Below are 22095 nucleotides of genomic sequence, written 5' to 3' on the forward strand. Positions count from 1 at the left end.
TGGTTCTAAGATCATATTAAGACTAACACATTTTGGTGATTAATCAAGTAATCCCTGAAACCATATAGGCGCTGAATTAGCATATTACGTTAAGGCCAAAGCTAAAAACAATCACAAGGCCTAAATATCAACAGATCAATTCCTCGAAGGTAACAGCCGGTAACCATTAGCCAAGGACAAATGTGCTCATTATAGCGAACATTCATCATCATCATCATCATCATCATCATCATCATCATCATCAGCCTATATTTATGTCCACTGCAGGACGAAGGCCTCTCCCTGCGATCTCCAATTACCCCTGCCATGCACTAGCTGATTCCAACTTGCGCCTGCGAATTTCCTAACTTCATCACTCCACCTAGTTTTCTGCCGTCCTCGACTGCATTTACCTTCTCTTGGTATCTCTTCTGTAACCCTAATGGTCCACCGGTTATCCATCCTACGCATCACATGGCCTGCCCAGCTCCACTTTTTCTGCTTAATGTCAACTAGAATATCGGCTATCTCCGTTTGTTCTCTGATCCACACCGCTCTCTTCCTGTCTCTTAACGTTAGGCCTAACATTTTTCGTTCCTTTGCTCTTTTTGCGGCCCTTAACTTGTTCTTGAGCTCCTTTGTTAACCTCCAAGTTTCTACCCTATATGTTAGCACCGGTAGAATGCAATGATTGTATACTTTTCTTTTCAACGACAGTGGTAAGCTCCCAATAAGGATTCGGTAATGCCTGCCGTATGCATTCCAACCAAATTTTATTCTTCTGTAAATTTCCTTCTCATGATCAGGGTCCCCTGTGAGTAATTGACCTAGATAAACGTACTCCTTTGTAGACTCTAGAGGCTGACTGGTGATCCTGAATTCTTGTACCCTTGCCAGGCTATTGAACATTATATTTGTCTTCCGCATATTTCAACCCCACTCTTACACTTTCTCGGTTAAGGTCCGCAATCATTTGCTGTAATTTGTCGCCATTGTTGCTGAATAGGACAATGTCAACTGCAAACCGAAGGTTGCTGAGATATTCGCCGTTTATTCTCACTCCTAAGCCTTCCCAGTATAAGAGCTTGAATACTTCTTCTGAGCATGCAGTGAATAAATAGCATTGGAGAGATTGTGCCTCCGTGTCTGACCCCTTTCTTGATAGGTAACTTTCTACTTTTCTTGTGGAGAACCAAGCTTGCTGTGCAGTCTTTATAGATATTTGCCAATACATTCAAGTATGCATAGCAAACAATATATCTGATGAAATAATTCAAAAACTGTTTGCTGTTGATGCGATTAGCATTCTTTGCCTACGTGAGTCGCTTTGAGTCTGCCTGTATGTCTATCTATCTATCTATCTATCTATCTATCTATCTATCTATCTATCTATCTATCTATCTATCTATCTATCTATCTATCTATCTATCTATCTATCACAGAGCGGCGTGCGCCCGTTGCTTTCTACCAATCATAGCGCGGCACCACCGCATCCACGGCAGCAGTGGTGCCGGCCGGCTGGGCGGTGAAAAGAAAAAAGAAAAAGAACCAGAACGCAGCCTTCGTGCATAGCGTTCGGCACCAGCGTTGCCCGATAAACGCCACGGCTACATAAGCTGCAGTTACCGTGAGGTGTGAGAAACAGTCAGCTGGGATCTGAATGCTATCGCGTTCTACTCTTAAACGCAATCCTTAAGCATCTCCCAATTCTTGTCACCCGATCCTCGTCATGCCGTCGTCGTGGCGCCATCGTCGCTGTACAGCCGTCGTCGTGTATTCGTTGTCACACTGTCGTCGCAATGCCGTCGCGGTCGTTGCATCACCGCTATTCTAACTTCGTCATCCGACTCTCGCCATGCCGTCGTTGTCAACAGTCGTCGTCCTACCATTATTGTACTGGCGTGGTCATCGTGAGACGAGTTCTGCCATAATTTTCTTGTTTTTTGTTTTTTACCTTCGCGCAGATGGCCGCATTTTTTGCTTTTGCCGGGCAACTGATGACGGCTTTTGCCTACCTGATACTTGGCCCAGCGCCATTTGTTCAGCAAGACCCGTAAGTATATTCCGATCTTTCATTTGTACAGCTATACCAGCTAATTTTATTCTGCCATGCAAAAATGTGTGACCCCACAATAAAAATGGCATAATATTCTGTTCCGAGGATTATCGCACAGACCGCTTAGAGGTCATTAGTATTACGCACATCTAACCGAGGTACATGTTCGTTCGGTTACCAGGGGGGTGTCCTGTAAGAGTCCACCTAGTGGACTGTTCATTTCGGCTGTCGGCGATTGGCTCCAGCTGCACGAGCGAGAAGGAGCCAGCCAGTCTCCTGCTCGCTCGTGCAGCTGGAGTCAGTCGGTCGAAATGGACAGTCCACTAGATGGACTCTTACAGAATACTCCCCCAGTACTCTGATGAAAAGTTGGCATGGTTACAGGACACGCAGAGAGCGTTACGCTCTTTCCATTAGTTGTAGTCGTAATTTCGCTTTACATTCGTTGACGAGCAGTCTGCGCATCGGCGGCGAGTCGATTCGGAATACCGTGCCTAACAGCACTTCGCATTTCACAGCAAAAATTAGCTAAGCCTAGTAAAACGTGCAAGAGGCTAGGTCGATCACCACCTCCGCTGTTTACTCCGGCCTTGCACCACTAATGCAAGCTGTCCACATTTTTTTTTTCTACACGCGGATACGAGCCCTTAACAGTTTCGCTGTAAAAATGCGAGGACACCTTAGCACTTCGTGTGAGTCGGGAATGCGAAAGCATTATTGTCCAATTGAACGCCACGGAGCGGTCCTTCGCGTTATGAACTCCTCGCGGGCAAGCAAGTGCGTTGAGACGCTTGCCGCGTTTTGATTTGGCCTTACCGAGGCGCAGTTAGAACGCAGGCGAGAGCTACCTCGGACAAGGAACGCGCAGATGACACACGCTTCTGAAAGCGAGAGCGAGGGTGAAGTGTCGTCGCGGTGTTCCCTTCTTCCCTCACGCAACACCTGGCGCTACTGCTGCAGCAGGTGCCCCCTTTCACCCGTTCCGCCGTTCTGCTCCGTTGATATGCCACGACCTACTCGAATACCTGCCACCAGCCTGCCCAGCTGGTGGCTCTCTATACTCTCTTTGAAGATTAGTGGTGGCTCTGTTTGTACCAATTGATGACTTGTCATTCCGTGACAGGTTTTGCGACACGGGTAATGTTTGTGACCGAGGATCGTATATTTACTGAATAAAAATTTGATTGTATAACGTACGTGCTTGCACCTCGTTCCACTTTACTGATTACATGCGGCTCGCTTCTTGTACGGCAGGCACCGCACGTGTATCTACAGGTACAATGGATAGAATTAAGTTTAAAAGGAGTGTATCAGTCTTCACGTTAGATTCTGGCCTAAAACCTTCTCAAGTAAATGCTATATGCTTCCAAGCTGAGCTTGATTGTCGGAATGTCGGGTCGTTGAAAGAGACGAATAATTAACTAATGAAAACGCACGCGAGAAGCCACCAATGGTAATACAGTTCTTTTTCTGCGGCACAACTTATTTGCGCGAATGTTTGTTGAAAACATATTTCGTGCAACCCTTGCCTCGCATGCTCGCAATGCAAGTTTGACACAGGTGGTGAAATAATTCAGGAAATGCCACGAAGTGAAAATAAATGTACAGACGAGAAACCGATCGCCTGAAGGCGCTGCTGCGCCTCCTGAGGCAGTGCATGGAGACATGGGTTGGGCCTCTTTTGAAGTCAGAGAAGCACAAAGCAAAATTAGTTTTGAAGAAAGGCTCAGGAACATGGATGAAAATAAATGGGCGGCTAAAGTGCACAAGTATCTCTACATGAAAAGCGTGGACACAGAATGGAGGAAGAGGTCAAGGAAGTTGGCAACCAAGTACAGGATAATCGAAACTGTAAATAGACAACCAGGGGTCATCAGAAAGAAAGTGAGAGAAATAGAGACCGTGAATTGGATGCAAAGAATGGAAACGAAAAGGACAATGGAGATTTACAAGAATAAGAAGAAAGAAATTAGAAGGGAAAATCTGTACGATAACACAAAGGGCAGTGCCTTGCTATTTGAGGCTCGAGCCGGTTGCCTAAGGACGAAAACATATCGGAACAAATATTCGGAACTAGATGAGACATGTGTATGCTGCAGTAAAGATCCAGAGACCACTCAGCACATCCTAATGGAATGCGACGGAATCCACCCAGCGAGAACCGTAGGTAACGTGCAACTCCCAGAAGCGCTTGGGTTTAAAGTGGAAGGAAACATAAACAGATCAGCCGTAGAGATCAGCAAGAGACGATTAGAGTACTGGTGGAAAAAAAGCAGGGAAAAGATGGATACGACCTGATCTCTGAAAATCATAGGCAGCGGTACAAGCTAAATTTTTGAAAAAGGTATACAAAAATGCGAGATAAAAACATGTGTAGTATACCTGATTAAATCAAGCAGGCTAGGTGACTATTTGTCGCCACCCCGTTTCAAAGGGGATGCCAATAAATCATCATCATCATCATCATCATCATCATCATCATCAACAGCGCCCCCAGCGTAGAAATTTCAAGCAGCGCGGTCGCTGCGCGGTGCAGTCTCCGCTTTGTTTACATTGTTTCGCCCGCGCTTTCCTTCGCTGCTCATGCTCACGGCGCTCCGTTTTCGACGGCGGCAGTTCGCCTGCTTGCTGAACAGCGATGCAAAGACTGCAGTGCGATTTCAAGACGGTTGGCGACGCCAACAGTTTTTTTCGTGGCGGCAACCTCAAGAAAGGGGAGTGTCTGCTTCCGCACGTGTGTGGTGTTGAAAAATAGTGGGCGTTGATGTGACAGTGAAAGCCAAGTGCGTGTCGGATGTGTGTATACGACATCGCGTTAGAGGTACACACTGAGTTCAGTCATTTAGTCACTTTTATTTCTTTATGGTGCAGTCACAAAGCGGTCGTGCATGCTTGCAGGAATGTGCAGAGACGGTGACGATTGCGGTTGGTTTCGTTGGTCGTTGGGCGCGCACACACGGCTGCTCTCAATTTGCCTCCCAGGGAGTGGCATCAGCACTGTCGGAACAGAAAGAAAACATGCATTAGGTACCAATAAGCCAATAAAATTAATTAACGATGTAAGTACTACATATGTGCATAATGCCTTATATCATGCTGTATAAATATTTAATGTATATCATGCCTTATTCAATGCGAGAGTCATGGCAACTCATTGCATTATTGAGCAAGGTATCTTTTCACTGGTCATTGGAAATCACTCGTACAAACTGCTCCACGAAATGAACCCAGGTCACGGTAACCAGCGATTACCTTGGGACCAGCAGCACGAGCGCAAGAATTAGCAATACATGCCTCACCAAAGCAAACTAGTTTCTCGTCGGGCGAATGCCCCGCCGCAGCAAAAGTAAGCTCACACCGATGGCCGGCTACTACACGAAACGAAGATTCTTGGCGGGAAGAGTGAAGCAGGAAGAATGTGCAAGGTGGCAATTACTTTAAAACATGCTTGGATATTGTGAACGCAGAAAGCATGGCCAAGCAATCAAACATAACGCGCGCGTCTCGGGCAGCTGCTTTGCGATCTGCCGCTTACCGACGCATGCGATGACCGCAGCTTGCATTAAATACGGATTGCCACCACACAAAAGGCAATTAACGTGCGGCCCTATTAGTTGCCTGTACAACTAGGAATTTAAGTTGTAGCGTTTGGAAAAAGTATCTAATTATCTTGAGCCAGTCTTTGCCGATCGCGAGTGAACGAACAGTACAATCAATTAAATTCGTAGGTTTTACGTGCCAAAAGCACAATATCATTATGAGGCACGCTGTAATAGAATAAATTTGACCACCGGGGTTCTTTAACGTGCACAAAGTACATGGTAAGAACTGTATTCTTGCATTTCGCCCCCATCGAAATGCGGCCGCCGTGGCCGGGAATCGAAGCTCGCGTCGTCGAGCTTGGCGGCGCTACACGTATGCATTTACCGCTAAGCTAACACGGCGGATTTCACTGTAGGATTCAACTACGCGACACGTCTAAACAAACGGCCATGCGCTAAATACAGGCACAACATTACTATTGCGTTTTTATCGAGCTGCCGTGATATTGCACTCGAATGCGAAAAGTACGTAACTTACTTGACTCGGCGCACCGCAGTTATCCACGCTTGTCGTCTGCCCTTCTCGTACCACCTCTCCGGAATTCTGTAGAACTTCACGGGCGTCTTTCGACTTTTTGAGGCTTTAGTGGCAATCAACAACACAGCAGCATTGCGTGCCACCTTTCCTGGTTGATGAGGTCGCGCTCGCCGTCACAAAAACAACGCACGTGGTCGCTCGCGCCGTAGAGAACACGGGCGTGCGCTGGCCCGGCGGCGACCTTCGACACTTCCATCTTTCCGCCAGGGGAGTGGGCGGAGCTGGTGCCGCGCGGGCAAACTTTAGGTTGCCTCGTCTATGGGTACATCTTGTTAATCATATAGGACACGTGCGTTTAAAATTTAATGCACGTAGCTGCATTTTCGGCACGCGAAGTAACACAAGGGCAGCCTAACATTTTCTAAAAACTCCCCCCCATGCCTTGATTCATTTTTTCACGCACGTGCGTAAACCGGGAACTCAATATAAAGCTTATTCCAGGCGTGTTACGTTGTCGTGATTTACCTAAAAGCACGCAGCAGTGCGACATTGCTGATTTTTGTTACTCATACAAGGTGCATACCGACGCAAACATCACAGCTTGGTGGGAGCAGATGACGGCAAAAGTGCGGTGTAGGTGGGGTAACTGATGATGCCATAAGGCTCGTAGTGACAGAAATATGAGCTAGCGCAGGCGCGCAAGCGTTCCGCTCGCTAAGTAGGTGAGTAGTACATTAGGTCGTGGTCATGGTGTAAGAGTATTTGTTTTACATCGTGGTCGTGGTCGAGGCCCGAGACAGCAAGCGTGAGCCAGCGTCCACGAAACTGACCTCCAGGTGCCCTCGATTCCCTTGTCAAATCAAACGACAGTGGAAGACACTGCCACGTACAAAGAGCAAATCGCTGAACACCACAAGAGCATCAGGAAAAACCTCACTATTTTACCCCAACATCACCCCTCACTCAACACGGAACAAGCACATGTCCTTCGCAAAGTTCCAACACTCTCCTCACCCCACTAATGCGCTACAACTTAGAATGACGTAGCACAGCTCACTGCCCCAACTCCCCTGAGATAAGTGTAGATACAGAACAGATTCTGTACTCAAGCAACAGTGCCGTCACTTCTCTTTAATCCCCTTGCACTCCTCCTTCCTGGAGGGCTTGGCTTCATTCGGGCTCGGCGGATCAACAACGGGCCTTAGCGGAGGAACCGCTCTTTTTAACTGGGCCTTAGTGTGGACACCAGTTTTTTTCCTCCTCCTCCTCCAGCGTCACGAACGCGCGCCAGTAACGTGGAGTCTCAGCCAATGGGAAGTTTGGTGCCGTTTCGCTGCTGCTACAGACGCCGCCGGCTTTCTCGCTCAATGGGCCATTTGACGCTTTCGCACCAAAACTCTTAGCCGTGCCTAACTGCGTTTCTCTAAAGTATGAGAGCAATTTCTCATGAGGGTTTCGTGATATGCGAATCACTTCAATAAAAAAAAGGAAACCATGCAATCTTCGTGGAAAACTAGCAAACACGGCACCTCAGTGCACACGTGTTATAAAAACTATTCGGGCAGAAATTCGGATTGTTATGCTGATACCTATGATTATTTAAGCATTTTAAGTAAAAATGGTCATCAAAGATGAAGGTCTCCGAAAAAGGGTTGCCCTATAATCTTCGAGAAGTTCTCCCCGAAAAATTTCCTCATGCAGTTCAGGGTGACCGTCATTTAGTGACTAACGTCTCTCGCTAAGCATGTGATTACTTCTTGCCGGATTTTCAATAAAGTTGTTTCCATCCATTCATCCATTACTTCTTTTGGACAATCAATATAGATTAGTTGATTAATCAAGACTGCGAAATAGAAGACTAAAACATGCGCACACCTTCGGTCTTCGCCAAGTTCGCGATGGCTGTGTGTCGCTTTTTGGCTCACGTGCACATGACAGTCTCCCATTTCCAAACCGCCATGTCGCCACCCACAACACCAATCAAGTGCACTGTGCTATTAGAACAAATAATAAATCCGAAAACAAACTCTAAACTGCAAGAAAGTTTAAAGGGCCCCTCATCAGGCCTGGCCAATTTGAACTGACAAGCGCAGTGCATGCAATGCACGCTAACGATCGTGCCTGCAAAGTTCTACACCGCTATGCACTGCAGAAAGTGCTGAAATTTCAAACCAAACGGCCTGCGCCCTTGTCCTCACGGTCGCCGAGCTCCCAGCTGGAGAGTCAACCTCAATCGCACAAGAGCGCTTACGCAGTGCGCACTGCTGTGACGTCACTCACAATGACAATTGACTGAGAATTATTCAAGGCATTAGTAGTTATTTGTTTGATCTGTTGCCTCAATAGACGTACTTAAGGTTAGATAAATAATAAAACATACAAACCAAATGTTTGCGTGTCTTTGGCTTACTTCGTACAGTAGCAAGAGAGATGTACTTCCGTTTCGCTTGCTTGTTCCCATGTCGTGCGGTCGGGCGCGTAGAGAACGAAATTATGTAGTTTTCTATCGTGTTCCAGCTCGCGATCATTCTCTGTGATCCACTTGCATTCTGCCCAGTGTTCGTGTAGCACTGATTTATACCGCTAATCAGGTGTTCTCGTGCACATCACGCAAAGTCATGCGCTGCGCGAAACGACACGCAACAGCTCTCGCACGAGACAGTCACTGGAAGTGCGCGACGCAGCGAAAAAGCGATAAAAAAAAAAACGCGGTCCCTGACGTATGCGTCACGCGATCCTGCAGCTCCGGTACGGGAGAAAGCAGGGAAGGAATTTCGCTTGCAGGAGGCTAGACGGGGGCAAATGGAGAGAGTATGTTGGCGGTGACACTCGCCTCCTAAAATCATGGGTTCACGGTACTGATATATTTCTATCTCGGCTATTAATGAACAAATTTGAAAAATTCTTGCGGTAGAACGCTCCCTACAAGGTACGTATCAACTTCTAGCGTATAACCAAATTTGCTATGTGGCCTGGGCTCTTTAAGAAGCTACCGCAGCATGCAGTAAAAGGTGCAACAGAAAATTTCATTCATAATTCTTTCTTATAGATGGTGCTACAGATAGCAATAAAAAGCACTGAACTCATTGTCATGTAAGCGGCAAATAACACCTTTGACGTAGATAACGGGAGTTAATTTTTTAAGCGAGTTCATGCAGTATCAAATAAATTTCAGAATCAGGTGGCTCGTTACCTGTCGCTCTCCTCGTAACATCATGTATACTTCAGTGTGTCCACAGAAACTGCAGGTGTCCGAGTGCCGTGCTCACAATGTGCGGTACTTGTGCATATAAATTCATGCGGGTTACGTGTTTGACAGCACTTCGCGCCGCCTTGTGTGTTCGCATTGACCGAGTACAGTAGTTACTGCTTTTGGAGATGAGCGATAACGTATTTGGCCGCATTGCTTTCCTTCAACAAAAATAAGCAGGCTAAGCTTAAGTGGCCACATGAATGACATGTGACCTAAATAGTGCAAAATTCAATCTGTATTATTATGTTTGCTTAAATTATTCGATTAAACCAAGTGAAAACAATCACTGTCACTCAGCATCGCGCCACTTTTGAAACTTATGAATAGATGTGGTGTGTTTGCTGAGTGTTTTCTGGACTTATTATTAGACAATTACTCCAGCCCCCGCACAACAATATTAGGGGATTAAAATTTACACTACTGAGTATAGACCCTTTTCACGGCGATACCGTGGACGCCGCCATGTTTGATCACGTGGTGACACGTCCATTGCTAGCCTCAGCTGCCTCTGATGCCTCCGTGTTTGCAATGGATGGGCATGACTCTGGTGCGGCTAAGTAGACCTCTGATTCGGCGGATATCGTAGACCGTGACTGGGTGGACTTCACAAAGCCTTGGCCACAGCTTCAGAGGACATGTAATGGCCTTCGAAGCTCATTACGTCTTGTCCAAACGGCGCAAGCAGCGTATACGGTGCTTGCACTAAAAGCGGCGTAGAAATGTATTCCAACCTGTCCTAACGTGCTGCTTCTGAATTAAAGCAGGATCACTACCTTTTGCTCTTCAATCTTTGTTTGCCAGTCCACTCTGAAGCAGCGGATTGTCATGTTTTTGACTCAGTAAAACTCGTTGGTGTGGTCACTATCCGATTGTTTATTTTCTGCCTAATCGTTCACGGTGTGTTCAGTTTCAGTAGATTTGTTCTTGCTGCGCACAATACTTGGAACGTAAGTGTCTTGTACTTTGTAATAGCTTGTGGCAAGAACGTATTATAGCAACGTCACTCGCTTACTCTGTGAATCGTCACGAGATATTCAGCTTCGAACATCGGTAAGCTGTCGGTGTAGTCCGTCACCCATGCTTCGGAGCATTGATTCAAGAGTGCGCCCATTCACTTACGTGGTCGATAGAGTGGGGGCAAGTTTGAACGTGAGTTAGGGGGGGATGTGTATAAATACCGTGCGAGAATCTTACTATGCCAGAAAGCGGCACTACACAGTCTGTCACTCTGTAACGAGCGGTGCTCACTGTTGCCGACGTGCTGTGGCTGAAGTCCTTTCTTTGGAAGTTAGTGATACAATGCCGGCTTTACAATGAATATTTTTATTCTCGAGGAAAGCCGTGCATCGCGAAGGGCTGCCAACACAAGTAGTGCTTGTGAAGCAGTGGTCAATGAACGTGGCCACACAAATTCGTTCCCTTCCTTAATATGTCAGTCACTATTTTTGCAGCCAACTAGTACAACCGACTTCTCTCTACCGTTCTACACTTTGGAGCATGCGTGAGCGATCACGCAGTCACATTTCTGACAGATGATCACACAATAGCAGGGCAGAAGCGGTAATGGTATCACATTCGAGTGCTTTCGCCTGAGGCAACGTCCGGCGTGCCACCGAAAACGCCATCTCATTCCTTTATAGCAAAGTACTGCGCGTTGCAGGTTTTGCAGCACCGGCTAAACTTCAGAATGACCTTGCCAGTAAGGTCTCCTTGAAATACTGGAATGCAGATGTAAATGAAAATTCTAGACTAACAATATTTTTTTCTTGTCTTTCTTCAAAGGCAGCTGTGGATGGTTTACGTCTCTCAGACGTTCACGGGCGTTGGAATGGCTGCTCAATTCATTTGCAGCTTCTCATTAGCGCTCAGCCATACAGCGTAAGTGTCACTTTTATAGAACTACGCCAAGCTCCAGTATATGACTACCTATGCAAAGAAAGCGTAACAATTTGTCATTGTTCCTTTCTTTCTTTCCCTGTCACTTTCCAGGAAGCGGGGCTACCCGGACGACATACGGACTACCGGATTCGTGTCAACTGTTGTAGTGACATTCTTAGTTATTGGGTGAGCGTACCAGTATTATCGTTCTTGCTGAAGCCAATCACGCATTTTGTTATAACAATGCGTAGCATTATATGGTCGGTCGCTCGAAAAATGCCATGTGAAGCCCGAAAACCTTCCTCAAAATTTTGGGTTCTAACGCGCAGTTGAGTGTGCGGTTGATAGCTGTCATGCCGAGTACAGTGACAAGCTGCCCATTGTCCGCAAAACCATAGGCGCACCGGCGCAAAACATTCTGCAAGTGGATCCACTTTCGCCCTTCGGCATTTGTCATACGTAGAAAGGAGGCGTTTAAACGTAAGCCAGAAATGCATAAGCCCATACTAAAGGGGGGATAGCAAGCAGTATGGGACGCCCTGGTAAAGACCCGAGGAGTGAGGATGGAAGGTGACTAAAGGGGACCCGAAACGCGAGGATGCGCCACTCATGCAATAATTACGTATGCACGCGCAGCCGTCCCCTCTCCGCTGCCTATGACAGCATTAACGCGTTGGTTATGCCACGCCGGGCATCGCACAAACAAAGTGGAACCTCCCTGACCTGGCACTGTCGAAGATATGCGTTGCACTATATGGCGGAGGGCAAGGTGCGTTATGTATGTGTTCGGCAATGTAAATATGGTGCATCTCTCTGCTTGTACCCCTCACGCATATAAAAATAAATAACGTATGCTACATCAGTATAACTCCCCCTACAAACAAGCAAACACGCGCACACACACACGCACGCACACATTTTTATCATGTATAACACACTCCCCATCACGCCGATCGTCATATAACGCCACGCATATACCTTGGATAGGTCCCGTTCAGGGAGGTTCCGCTTAAATTTCTTTTGGGCGCGATATTGACGCCAACATAGCTCACAGCAGGTGCGTTTCTTTGCGTGTCTAAATAAGTCGCAGTAGATGCCGACTATTCTGCATCAAATGGCAGCAGTATGGTTAAATTTGCGGCAGCATTCGCTACGCTTACTTAAATAATATTTCAACCTGTGAGATTTTGCGAGAAATTACGTGAAGCCATCGGGCAGTTGAGTAATGTATCTTCAAGAGTGTGGCGCCTAAATTGTTCCCTATAACTTGTGGCGGTCGCGTTGCGCTGGTAAATATGGCGGCAAAAAGCAAGAAAGCAAACATTTGAGCTGTATATAGGGTGTATAATTGGTAACAATTACAGCAATCCAACTTCTATTGGAATACACCAGAACCGACACCTCTCCCAGTAAATCAGCAAATATTTTTTAGCTTGAGATTTTTTAGTGAGTTGGCCACGGAATCTCCCGCTGCAAGATGTGGATGAAGAAAAAGGGACTGTTACAAATGAAGAAGACTAAGGTGCGCCGAGCTCAAGCAGCGGCCATGGGTACTGCTTACGCGGTTGCTGCCCAACGACGAACGAGTTCGGCGTCCGGGTCGGGGTCGCTAATCCGCGTCGTTGGTTTGCTACAAGGATCTTGGTTTACCATTGGTTTCCCTCAGATAAGTGCAGTTATGTTCAGGCAACACTCGAAGCACATTCTTGCCTTCATGCTAGATAGACCGACCATCATACCATGCAAGTAAAAGACTGTCTAGGCAAAAGCTCCTCTCCCCCCCCCCCCCCCCCCCCCCGCACACATTGAATACCCATCAAGCTCGAAAAACACGTAACCTTCATCAGATACCAAACGACGACGAGAGGCCCTCTAAAAGAGGACCCATCGGCGACAGCTGACCTCTGCTCGAACGGCAAGCTGCTTTTGTGCCTATCACAGCTTATCATTTATTATAACAAAAATAGACGGCTAAATTAACTTTTACAGATGTTGTCGGTCACGTAAGGGCAAATTACGGGTGGCTTCGAAGGCAGCTATAGCGGGCAATCGCGAAGTCCACATCATAGTGTCACAAACAATATTGAAGATAAAATCGAAGTATGGGGCTTCGCAAGCGAATTGAGCGGCAAAGCATCAAAATATTATCGCATTATAAGACCCACTTGATCGGACGGCAGAAAGGACTTGGCCGATGTTCTTTCGAACCTGACAAATAAATCTGCAAACAGAGACTTTCATCCGCTGTGAAAAAAACCTAAGAATTTCTCTCGGCCAAAAAGACGAAATATGCTCTAAGTTATCGCAGAGATTTTGGTATTGCTTAATATATGTTTTAGTAAAGAAAGAAGTGCTCTAGCATTTTTTAATATGCGTGCCACGTTTAATCGTTTGTGCGTGGCGTGAGGCATAAACCACCCATGTAACATTATCTGTGAAGTGCCTTATCCGCAGCTATCGTTGCAACATGCTGTATCCAGCTTTATCCATTGTGACAATCGACAAGTTACTAGGAGTTTCAGCAATTATTGTCTGCTTTCCATTATTCCAGGGCCATTACGACGCCACCAATAGCAGGGTACCTCGTAGAAAAGTTCAGCTACAGACCGGGATCTATGTTCCTCTTCGGCATCCTCTTATTCTGGGTAAGCGACGCCACTCCACGCCTGCCACTTGGGAGGCTGACACGTTAGCACAACAGTGTCTTAACCTGAGCCGTTACTACGTAGACATCGTATATTGTCAGCTGAATTGCGAAACAGGAGACTGTACACGTAAAGCTGAGGTGTGGCCCGTGTTATCGTGTTCTATGTTGTCGAAACAGTAATTTGTTACACATTATGCTCCCCACTTTACTAATGTCCATCAGGGGTTGACGAGTCTGGAGTAGTCCTTGCACTTAGGAGTTGGCCTTCTCACCAAGGTGAGCAAGGAGTGTATCTAGTATCCGCTTGCACTGATTGTTGTTTACAACGCGTTCTACGATGTTTCTCAATTCAGCTGACATATTACCTTATGCTCGGCATATTATTGCTATGCACTTTTATCCAGCTTACAGTGTGAGAATAAACACACAAATAATAGCACACATCTGTTGTCAGTCTACAAAGCTGTTTTTTCGTCATTTTAGCAGCGGATTCATAGTTTTATTTATAATACATTTGTTCAGTCTGGTACAGTTACACACTCAACCCTCATTTTATAATGGTTCTTTATTGGTAGCCCACTTTTTCAATGCTTTGAATGTACACATGATCCAGCCGCTTAGTCAAGAGACGCTGCGCCAAATATGCTTAGTTATTTGGAGCGGCTTCAATGTGTTATTGTATTGTACAGCCAGCACAATAAAGAAGGCGAAATATAAGTGTAAATCACTGAATTGCACATAATAGTGAAATAAAGATTTAAAGAAGTTCAAGACGTGGTCTCCTAACATGCTGAGCGAAACTTACGCAACCGTGTTTGCCGAGAGGCACGCCAAGAGTCGCGCTGTGTAGTGCCTTGCTATTTGAGGCTCGAGCTGGTTGCCTAAGGACAACAACATACCGGAGCAAATTGTTTCAACAAGATTAGACATGTGTATGCTGCATCAAAAATGTGGAGACCACTCAGCACATCCTAACGCAATGCGAAGAGATTCACCCAGTTAGACCCGGAGGCAACGTACACCTTCTAGAAGCGCTTGGATTTAAAGTGGACGGAAGCATCAACCGGTCAGTAGTCGAGATAAGCAAGATACGTTTAAAAGTACATTGATGTGACCGGATCCGTTACAGGCATAGTTAGCGAAACAAGGCAGATATATAAGTTTTGAGGGAAAAAATGGTTATGGAGATATATACAAAAATGCTACAATGAAAAACATATACAGTATACCTAAATAAATCAAGCAGGCTAGGTGACTATTTGTCAGCGCGCCTTTTCAAAGGGGATGTCCATAAATCATCGTCACCATCCAACATGGATGATGGCTTTGAGAGCCCATGGTAAAACCACAAATGATGCAGTGCAGGGTGACATGGTCTGGGCATGTTTTGAAGTCAGAGAAGCGCAGAACAAAATTAGTTTTGAAGAAATGCTTAGCAACGTGGATGAAAATAAATGGGTGGCTAAAGTGCACAAGTATCTGTACCTGAAAATTGGGCACACCGCATGGAGGAAGAGGTCAAGAAAGCTGGAAACCAAGTATTGGTGGAAAAAAAAAAAAAAAAACACGGGAGAGATTTATACGACCGGATCTGTTACAGGTATAAGTAGCAGTACAAGGTATATAGATATGTTTTGAGGAAGAAAAATAAATATTAAGGAAATGTATACAAAAATGCTAGAATTAAAAATATGTATAGCATACCTGATTAAATCAAGTAGGCTAGGTGAATATTTGTCACTGCCCCGTTTCAAAGGGGATGCCCATAAATTATCAACATCAGGAAGAACCAGAAACACTGCCAAAAGTGTCAGTTAAGAATCTATTTCTGTATTTGCTGAACTTTCGGCCTTACATGCATTCCCGGCAGGGCTGATCTCATCCGTTGAATTTGATTTTACCGGTCGAGTTCTGTCCGCTATTTACACGTCTCATCAAACACGGTGCGTCAATTTGAAAGGGAACAACGAATTTTCGCTCAAAGCCGGAAATTTTCTTGTGTAGCTCGTGAGGAAAGTTTCATGAGCGGGAACAGACAGGTGAACAACGTGACAAATAGCAGTGACTGAGGTTCTCACTTGCACAGTTTCAAGAATCACTGTTTAAAGACATGTGAAGTGTTCCCTTTCATATTGTTAAATTGATATTGTTAAATTCATATGATGTTAAACTCATATTGTTCATATTGTTATAAGCGCCGAGACGGCGCTTCTACCGCCGGGGGTAATGCTACGAGAGACACATTCTGCCAGGGGCAGACGACAAAGAAGACGGTTCTGTCGGGTGCTGGTGGCTGTCCACCATTTTGGCTACTGTGTCTGTGTAGTGTAAATACAGTGTAAATAGTCCCGCCTTGTGTCGTTTCGAACCACACCCGTGGTGGGCCATCGAGGTAAAAAAGCACGTTGGCGAGCATAAGGGTCGGGTCCCACCTGTAGCTGGCGCTGATCCGTTCGTAAAGGTTGCGCCATTTGTCGACGTCAACCCCATCCTGGCCCGAAAAGACGCCAGGATCACGAGCAGGAGGCAGAACGATGTAGGTGGGAGCCACGGGAGGGGCAGCGGGTGAAGACGTTGTGCGTGCACCGACTGACATGGTCGGAAGCGTGATGAAGCGGCCGTTGCGGAGCTCCGTGATTGGAACAGGGAACTACCCCGCACCTCCACCACAAAGATGTTACGTAAAACGACACAAGGCGGGACTATTTACACTGTATTTACACTACACAGACACAGTAGCCAAGATGGTGGACAGCCACCAGCACCCGACAGAACCGTCTTCTTTGTCGTCTGCCCCTGGCAGAATGTGTCTCTCGTAGCAATATTGTCGGACCGTGTACATTCCAGATTGATCGATGGGGCTCACGTTACATTGGAGAATGTACTGTCGAGAGTAAAATTTACACACCACGTGAGCGATGGCCAGACAGTATTGCTGTGCTCTCTGGGGATGACGCACCTGCGTTGGACACCTGCGTACAGCAAACGCGCGTCCTTTCTTAGCTGCCACCGTGCCCTTTTGCGAGGTTCAACCACGTGCGCCCACAAACGACGGTGTGACCGAAAGGTGCCGCGTCAGAAGTTTTTATGCGCACGTCATTGGAAGCCATCGAATAATGACGCCGTTGTCTTTATGCACGTTGATAGACCCCCGCAGTCGTGCAAAATAATTTCTTTACGTCTCTTGCGATTCCGTAAAAATGATATCGATTATGTGCCCAACCAATGTGGATGGCTCATTGCACGCAAGTACAGGTATATGAGAAAAATCCAGTAACTCGCGACGATCATTTCTAATATCATATCACAAGTCCGGAAACATACACCAAGAACCCAAAAAGTACGACAGAAAAAACGAAAAAGCCGACAGTTAAAAGTAACATGAAAAAGACGACTAATAATTTATTATATTCAGAGAAATCATGATGCAGAAGCACGCCTCTGCTATTCCTTGATAGCATCCAGTGATGTGTGCACAGCCGCTGCTGAAGCGGCACCTTGCATCCTCACCGTCGTTATTGAGCGCACGAGGTCGAATTGCGCAAATGCGCACGCTAGGAGGCAGAAAAGAGTGCGTGTGAACAGTACAGAGGTCTTGAGCCCGCGCGCGCGACCATCGCAGAGCGCAGCGATGCAGTTTGGCCTAGTGCTTAGTTCGGCCACCGCTCCCGTGGTTCATACAATTTCGCGTTCTACAGTACAACATTATTTGCGACAGGCATGAATTCTGAGCAGACACGCCTCCATCGCTATAGTATTGCCGAGAACAGTTAAGAAGTTGACTAAGTGACAACTTGATAACTAGCATAATCGGGTGAAATTAGACAACCGACACAGTTAAAAAAAGCGACGAGGCGTGGCAGGATGTTTTAAGGAATCCTCATACGAACAGGGCAGTAGACTTAAAGGGCATATTTTCCAACGACCCACAAATTGTGACGAATAGGCATCCTAAAATATGCGACAATTAATAGAAAACTATTAATTTGCTCTAATTTACTAATTACCTCAGTACTGATTATTTAGAAAATATTTTACAACTGCGGTACTGAAGAAGATCAGCGCTCATGGCATGTTCCCTTAAACATTCCTTCAGCGGTCACAGACGGCTATTGCGTTATACAAATATATCTGAGTAAATGCATAGTTAACATTATAGTGACACAGCTAAATAAATAACCAATCAGAGATAACTGCGCACTTTCTCGCCTCACTTGTGCAAATAACTTGTTACCGAAAAAATACCTTCTTTATCTCTGCGACACTGACTGAAATACAGCTTACCTGCCGCTGTGGCTCATAGGATATGGCACTTTGCTGCTGAGCACGAGGTCACGTGCTCGATTCCAGGCCATGGTAGCTTCATTCTCATAGAGCTATAATGCAAAGAAAAAAAAAGGACAACGTTCGTTTACTGTGCACTTGATTACATTTTAATGAAGGCCAGCTTATGAAAATGAGTGCGCAGCCTTCCATGATGGAGTTTCATTTATTGCCCCTGAGTTTATTTGGAAGGCTCAATCTTGTATTAACCTTTAAAGTATATCTTAGACATGTCCACTCAAACACCCGATATAGCTCAGAGTGCAAAAGCGATCCGATGCTGGGAAGCTGCTGCACGAAACGCTAGTTTGTCAGAGCGCTGTGACGGCACACGTTCACAACTTCAAGGATGACCATGCCTGACAGCAAGGACAACAATATTTGTCGTGGTGAGCGTCAGATTGAATTAATGCATAGACCTGAAACACACAGTTTTTCAATCACTGGCTTCAGAGTGAAAGCCAGGTACCATTACTCCTAAGTTCTGCGCCATTGTTCGCAACAAAATGTAGCACGCAAAGTACCAATGAGAATTCTTATTTTGTTTTCTTTTCCAGACACCCATAACGCTTCTCCACTGGATTTACTTGATGTACGTTCAACGGACGAGGAGTGCCGACGTAGCATTGCAGGATCGGTCCATTTCTTCTCGCAAGTCATAAGTGTGCCAGCAGTTGTCATTTTGTGTCAGTAATAAATATATATCCATTTTTGTAAACGCGATACTGCCTTGCACTAGCGCAATTTTCACGTACTTTATTTATGAAATAGTTCCCCAAAATTGAACTCTACATGATACTGCAAGTATGAGCAAGTGCAGACAGAATGCTAAAGTTGCAGAACGTAAACACAAAGAATATAAGTCACGGGTCACGCGTGCGTGACAATAGTATAACAAGAAGCACAATAATTGCAACGAAATACAGCCCAACCACTGCACAAAAATTATTCACATTGATCAGAGCCTCGCTGAAAAAATTCTAATTATCAGGGAATACCATGTAACTGACGATTATAGGAGTTGTACTAGTTTTCAGACCACTCCGCAGTGTGAAATATCTTATTCAACAACCCCTTAGACTCAGACGCTGCATTGTAGATTTTTGTTGCTCTTACCACCATTGTGGCGAACATGTGTAGTGACTTTTCATGTTTTATTACACTGTGGGGAAAAGCGGTTGCGACAGGCCTGTGCGAATGACATTTGGGTACGAGTGAGCTAGCCACATGATAGCGCATCGGTCGGCGACATCGGAAATTACCCAAGCAAGGTTGCCGTGCGTCTGTCGCGAAGCGGCCGAAACAGTTGCAGAGAGGCCCGAGTGGGGCATTGCTTTTTGCCCTAAGCGTTTTAATCCTACTAATAGTAGAACTGTTCAGCAATTCCTGAATTAAAAAAAACAGCAAAGCGATACACACATTGGTTCCATGTTTACAAAAAAAAACTAATGTTGGTGCAACTTTCCTGTAGGCATATGAACGATTTTAATTAATTTTCGACAAAGAGAGAGCTCCAGCAGAGCTCCACCTAGGCAGGGGACGAAAAGTCTATGCGTTCTCGAAAACAGGCCACCGGTTTTTTCTTTTCTTTTTTCTTCCCTTTTTCCTTCTTTCCTTCTTTATTTCTTTTTGTTAGCAGGCTTTTTGTTCGAACTGTTCCTCCCCGCACAGTTAGAGTCTGGTCGAAGTACGATTAATTCGTTCATGCAAACTGCTCTTTGCATCTAAAGCGTGGCGAGATAATCGAGTTAGTCAGAAATCAAATTGTGGATAACGCAGTGTAAAGCAACGCAGAAAGCAGCGAAAATGACGTGCATGTGCGACTGCATCCAGGAAAATTTGTTTCCTTCGCGATACTCTTTCCCAGGACGAGACAATCCGGCATACTTTCAGTCACTGGCAGCCCACTCGGCACACCTACCTGAACACAGCATGCCATGAGCTCTAAAGGGGCTTTCACTTGCTACGAAAATGAAGGTCGAATAGAATCGCGAATAGAGAAGTTATAAGAAGTGTGCTCTCTTGACGAAGTACGGGGCACGAAGATTTATATTTTAAATGAATCGTAGTATTGGGAAGCTCAAGGAATTATTGATCGTTATATACGCTTACGCGATGTCGCAACAATCTTTAATTAGCAACGAATTTATGAACGAAGGGATCGTGTAAAAGCGAGTTGTGCGGTGAATCACTGTTATGTGTGATGCATTAGCTTGTTGAAGAGACTGAAGTTTATCAAGCCTTTCCATACAGCCCTGTTTTTTGCGAAGGGTTGGTTCGAAATAGACGTGTTTAAGTGATTGTCTTTATATGCGCTTTTAGCTTCCGAAGAGTACTTGGTGCTGATAATTTACAATGGCAGATAGCTTGGTATCTCCATGAGGGTTATTTGAAGAAGCGTCCCTTACATGCGCGAAGGATCGCAGTATTTAGTTGCCCAATTGATGAAGCCTCAAATAATAAAATGTAAATTATAAACTTTATCGCACACGGTTGAAATTGCAGAAATTAAAGTGTCTAATAGCGCAGTTATAACTACTTAGCCTGCAATTGACCCATGATCCCTCAGTCCCCAGCGGCGGCGGAGCACCTGACCAAGGCGGCGGTCAGATCTGCGACGTGGCAGAGAGTGCTAAGAATATCTGGATCCGGACAGGTCGCCACTGGAAACTGAACCTGACAACGTTTAACACGCGAAGCCCTCTAGAGTGACGCTAGCTTAGCAGGGCTCATTGAAGAATTATCAAGCATTGCCTGCGATATTATTGGCCATAGTGAGGTTATAACTGGTGAGGCTTATACAGCGCTGACTAACGGCAACATCCTCTGCTACAGATATATCCCAGATAAAAACAATACGGTAGATTTCTAATCCATAAGGACATAGCGGGCAACATTGATGAATTCTACAGCATTAATGAGAGGGTAGCAGTCGTCGTAATAAAGCTGAATAGGAGGTATAGAATACAGTACAGGCTTACACTCCAACCTCCAGTCACGATGATGAAGAGATAGAACAGTTCTATGAAGATGTTGAATTAGCAATGAGAAAGGTACAAACTCAGTATACTGTAGTAATGGGTGACATTAATGCAAAAGTGGGCGAAAAGCAGGCTGGCGAGCAAGCAATTGGCAACTACGGCATCGATTCTAGGAACACTAGAGGAGAGATGTTGGCAGAATTCGCGGAAAGGAATAGGCTCCGAATAATGAATACCTTCTTCAGGAAGCGCAGCAACAGGAAGTGGACCTGGAAAAGCCCTAATGGAAAAACAAGGAACGAAATAGATTTCATACTCTCTGCCGATCCCAGCATAGTGCAGGATGTAGAAGTGTTAGGTAGGGTAAAGTGCAGTGACCATAGGTTAGTAAGGTCTAGGACTTCTCTCAATTTGAAGAGAGAAAGAATAAAGTTAGTCATGAAGAAACAGGCCAACCAAGACGCAGTAAGGGTAAAAGCAGACCAATTCAGGCTGGTACTCGCAAACAAATATGCAGCTTTAGAACAGGAAGATAAAGACAACATAGAGGTAATGAATGAAACCGTAACTAGGTTGATCTCAGAAGCAGCAATTGAAGCGGGAGGTAAGGCACCAAGGCAACGAGTAGGTAAACTCTCCCAAGTAACAAAGGACCTAATAAAGAAGTGACAAAACATGAAACTGTCGAACTCGAGAGGTCAGATAGAATTCGCTGAACTGTCGAAACTGATCAACAAGAAGAAATAAGGAATATCCGAAATTATAACGTGGAAAAGATTGAGGAAGTAGTAAAATATGGACACAGCATGAAATCAGCGAGAAGAGAACTAGGCATAGGACACGGCAAAATGTTTGCACTGAAAGATAAGCAGGGTAACATCATCAGCAATTTCGATGA

At 45.5% G+C, this 22095-nt stretch overlaps 1 protein-coding gene across 2 annotated transcripts in view; it reads left to right on the forward strand.

The window, feature by feature from the left end:
• LOC119460611 (MFS-type transporter SLC18B1-like) overlaps positions 1 to 18929 on the forward strand; it is a 92899-nt gene extending 73970 nt beyond the window's left edge. For both annotated transcript variants that reach the window (XM_049655190.1, XM_037721630.2), the window contains exons 10-14: positions 1944 to 2032; positions 11151 to 11246; positions 11358 to 11432; positions 13798 to 13891; positions 18774 to 18929. In XM_049655190.1, the coding sequence (XP_049511147.1) occupies positions 1944 to 2032; positions 11151 to 11246; positions 11358 to 11432; positions 13798 to 13891; positions 18774 to 18878 (459 nt within the window). In that variant the 3' untranslated portion in view covers positions 18879 to 18929. The remainder of the gene's footprint in view (positions 1 to 1943; positions 2033 to 11150; positions 11247 to 11357; positions 11433 to 13797; positions 13892 to 18773) is intronic.
• The last annotated feature ends 3166 nt before the right edge of the window (positions 18930 to 22095 follow it).

The sequence above is a fragment of the Dermacentor silvarum genome, chromosome 8, assembly GCF_013339745.2.
Source record: "Dermacentor silvarum isolate Dsil-2018 chromosome 8, BIME_Dsil_1.4, whole genome shotgun sequence".
NCBI classification, from domain to species: domain Eukaryota; kingdom Metazoa; phylum Arthropoda; class Arachnida; order Ixodida; family Ixodidae; genus Dermacentor; species Dermacentor silvarum.